This window comes from Belonocnema kinseyi, chromosome 4 (genome assembly GCF_010883055.1).
Source record: "Belonocnema kinseyi isolate 2016_QV_RU_SX_M_011 chromosome 4, B_treatae_v1, whole genome shotgun sequence".
Lineage (NCBI taxonomy): Eukaryota > Metazoa > Arthropoda > Insecta > Hymenoptera > Cynipidae > Belonocnema > Belonocnema kinseyi.
The window spans coordinates 132,085,357-132,088,834 of NC_046660.1; the positions used below are offsets into that span (position 1 = coordinate 132,085,357).

The following is a 3,478-nucleotide window of genomic DNA, read 5'->3' on the forward strand; positions in this document are numbered from 1 at the left end:
GGTCATGAGCTAAGTATCAATGGAATCAAACCGTTAGATACGTAGAACGAGAGCACAGCCGAATTTAGAGTTCCAGAGACATTAGAAGAGTTGCAAAGTTTCTTGGGGTTGATAACTTACATCAACAAATGGATACCGAATTTAGCCACACTGACTGAACCACTAAAGGGTCTTCTAAGGAAAAAATTGAGAAAACACACAAACCTAGAAAAGTTTTGGTTAAAAAAACAGGATGAAGCATTTAGTCAACTCAAAAAACATTAGCGAAAATAAAATCGTTAGGATATTACGATGTTCTGGATAGGACGCAGGTGATTGTCGATGCAAGTCCAGTTGGACTTGGGGCCGTAATGGTACAAATTCACTCAAATGGGCCAAGAATTATTGCTTTCGGGAATAGAACGTTGGGAGATTTTGAGCGCTGATATAGCCAGACAGAGAAAGAAGCATTGGCATTAGTTTGAGGCGTAGAGCACTTTGATATTTACCTTTTTGGAAAACATTTTGAACTTATTGCCGATCGCAAACCGCTCGAAGTAATTTTTGGTCTTCTGCACACGGATAGAAATATGGGTGTTAAGGTTACAATCGTATGATTTTGAGGCAAAATACAAGCCTAGTAAAACGAATATTGCCGATCCCTTATCACGATTGTGTAGATATTCAAACACTCTACCGGCTGGAAAAGACACATATATTCACCAAATTATCGAACTATCAAGACCACTCGCAGTACCAATGAAAGACATAATCAAGTTTTCAGAAATCGATCCCGAAATTCGCAATTTAAAGAAGGGTATTTATAAACATGATTGGGACGAATCGGTGAAAGGATGCAAGATTTTCGAGCATGAACTATGTGTCTATGGAAACATACTATTAAGAGGATGTAAAATAGTAATACCGAAGGAACTTAGGAAGGCTGCTTTAGATGCAGCACATGAAGGTCATCCAGGCATTGTCGCTATGAAAGGATGTCTCAGGTCAAAAGTTTGGTGGCCACGAATAGATAAGGATGTCGAAACCATAGTAAAGAACTGTAGGAGCTGTACTTTAGTGGGTGTACCAAATCCCCCGATACCAATGAAAAGGCGCGAACTTCCTGTGGCTCCTTGGATTGATGTAGCCATGGATCTGTTCGGACCGTTGCTTAACAACGACTATCTACTAGTTATCGTAGATTATTACAATCGGTATAAAGAGGTAAAAATTACGAAGACTATCACGAGTTCTCAAATCATCAAAATGCTAAAGGAAATATTTATCAGGTTAGGTTATCCCATCTCGATCACACCAGACAATGAGAAACAGTTCGTCAGTTATGAATTTGAATCATTCTGTAAAGAATGCAATATATTGCTCTTTAACACCATTTCTTATTGGTCACAACAAGACGGAGAGGTCGAAAGATAAAACCGCTATGGAGAGCAGTAAAGGCTTGATTAAAACAACACAAAAATGATTATGCTATTGTATAACAATTTATAAAAGAGATTTATTTTGAGTGTTGAGCAAGAATCCTGACTCTAAATAAAAAATAAAATATAATTTAAATACACGTTAATAAGGAATAGACGTAGTGTTTGTGTATCTGTGTGCCTATACAAAGTCCGTCTCGTGCGTACACGCAAGGGGCATTGGACTTTGAGCCGTCGTAGGGAGCGGTTGTGTCTATCATAAAAGTGCGTGTGCGTTGCCGAGCCGGTGGACCGCCGAGTAGTCGAGGAGAGATAGAACACTATGAGTACTAACTGCTGTATGCGTTTTTAGGTTATGATTACAAAAATGTGTATCGAAAAATTGGTCTAAACGAACGAAAAAATTAATTATGCTGGTATAATTTCAATGTGCCTTTTGTTTTTCTTTTTAAACTGCTAATTTTTCTAAATATTATATGCACTTAATTAATCTCATGGATCTCACGAGAAAAATGTACGAAATAACTCTTGAGTACTTACCAGAATACTTTTGGTACAGTTAGTGAATTTCAAAGTGTAGTATTTTTAAGGAATCTTCATTGGTTTTAATTAAGATTTTTGAATATCTGCAAATCTTGAATCAAAACCTATTCAATTCCCTGAAAAATTATACATGCATTGAAATTCACTAAGTTTTCCAAATAAATTTACTTTCGCTATACTAAAATTTCAGTTACATACGTGTTGTTGAATTTCCAACTACATCGTTGAAATTTTAATTACACGTATAGATGATTTTTAATTCCCAAGTAGTTGAACTTTTAACAATCGTAATTGTATAAAACTTCCACCACATGTAGTTGAAAATTCAATCAGATATTTCTAACCGTGTGAGTCTTCAGTGGATTCGGAGACGGAAGCCTCTCTCAAAAGCAGGCTTTCAAACTATTTGAGGGATGTGGAATATAAGGTGTAGTGCAGTGATGAGTATAAGGATAAAAAACAGAACTTTTTTTACATTACTTTCACAAAGGAATAATATTTGAAGTCCAAGTGGAACGATCCTTCACTGAACGCACGGTGAGGCCAGAGATGTCCTCCACAAAAAAAGCAGACTAATAAAAGCGGAACGAAACACCGTAGCTTTTGCCCAGAAAAGTTGTTATGAGTGATTCGTGGCAATATCCACCCTCCAGGGTCGCAGAAATTCACTTGGCTAGGAAATTAAAAACAGTTATCCAGAGTCGGTCCGCTAATGACAGGCATCGTTCATGTCAATATGGGCCATTGCACGTATTACCATACTACAATTAGGAAAGCACCATAACCCGTAGTCACGGGTATTGCTTATAAATACCAGCAATTACCAGACGTGAGGGGCAATGTTTTTCTCTCTTCCTCTGGTCCTTTCGGCCTCTGCGCAGAATGGAGACTCGATTATATGCGATATGCATTGAAGGGTTGACTCGTTACCGCTTCAAGTTTATCCGCTCATTTTCGTTCTGGTTTTTTTCTTCTCAATACGAGGAATTTATTTTATAACAATTTAATAATAATAATTTATTCTAAGAAAATTTTAGACAATTTTTTATTTATAAACCAAATTAGTTTTTTTACAAAATTAGTGAATGTCATTAAAAAAAATCGTTTTTGTAACAACAGACGACGAATCAAGATACGTGGAAAAGAGCTGACGATCTTAGGCTCTCTCAAACTGAACCAGTAATCTCTGCCTGGTTTTCAGTGAAATGTCACTAATTGAAATAGATCGAAGTGTCTCATTGGCACTCCATAACATTTCACTAGTTTACTCGCAGTAGGAAGTCGTACATATTTTATCTGCGAAAAAGATATTATATTTTCTTATTGAAGTCTAGTCCCAAATATTGTTAAAAATGCAAAAACTAGTACGCCTTCAACAATTTTAAGTAATACTCGCAAAATGTAACGCTTGGACGATTAGAGGTTCAGGACATTTCGCCGCGTGAGACGCTATATCACTGGTTTAATCTATCATATTAGCATCACTAGTGTACAGAGGTTGTGAACCTCTAGGGGGG

At 36.8% G+C, this 3,478-nt stretch overlaps 1 protein-coding gene across 1 annotated transcript; it reads left to right on the forward strand.

Annotated features, from left to right (window-relative positions):
* The first annotated feature begins 738 nt into the window (after positions 1 to 738).
* Positions 739 to 1,413, forward strand: LOC117171107 (uncharacterized protein K02A2.6-like). The gene has a single exon (XM_033358159.1). The coding sequence runs from the start codon at positions 739 to 741 to the stop codon at positions 1,411 to 1,413; it is 675 nt and encodes a 224-aa protein (XP_033214050.1).
* Positions 1,414 to 3,478: the final 2,065 nt, after the last annotated feature.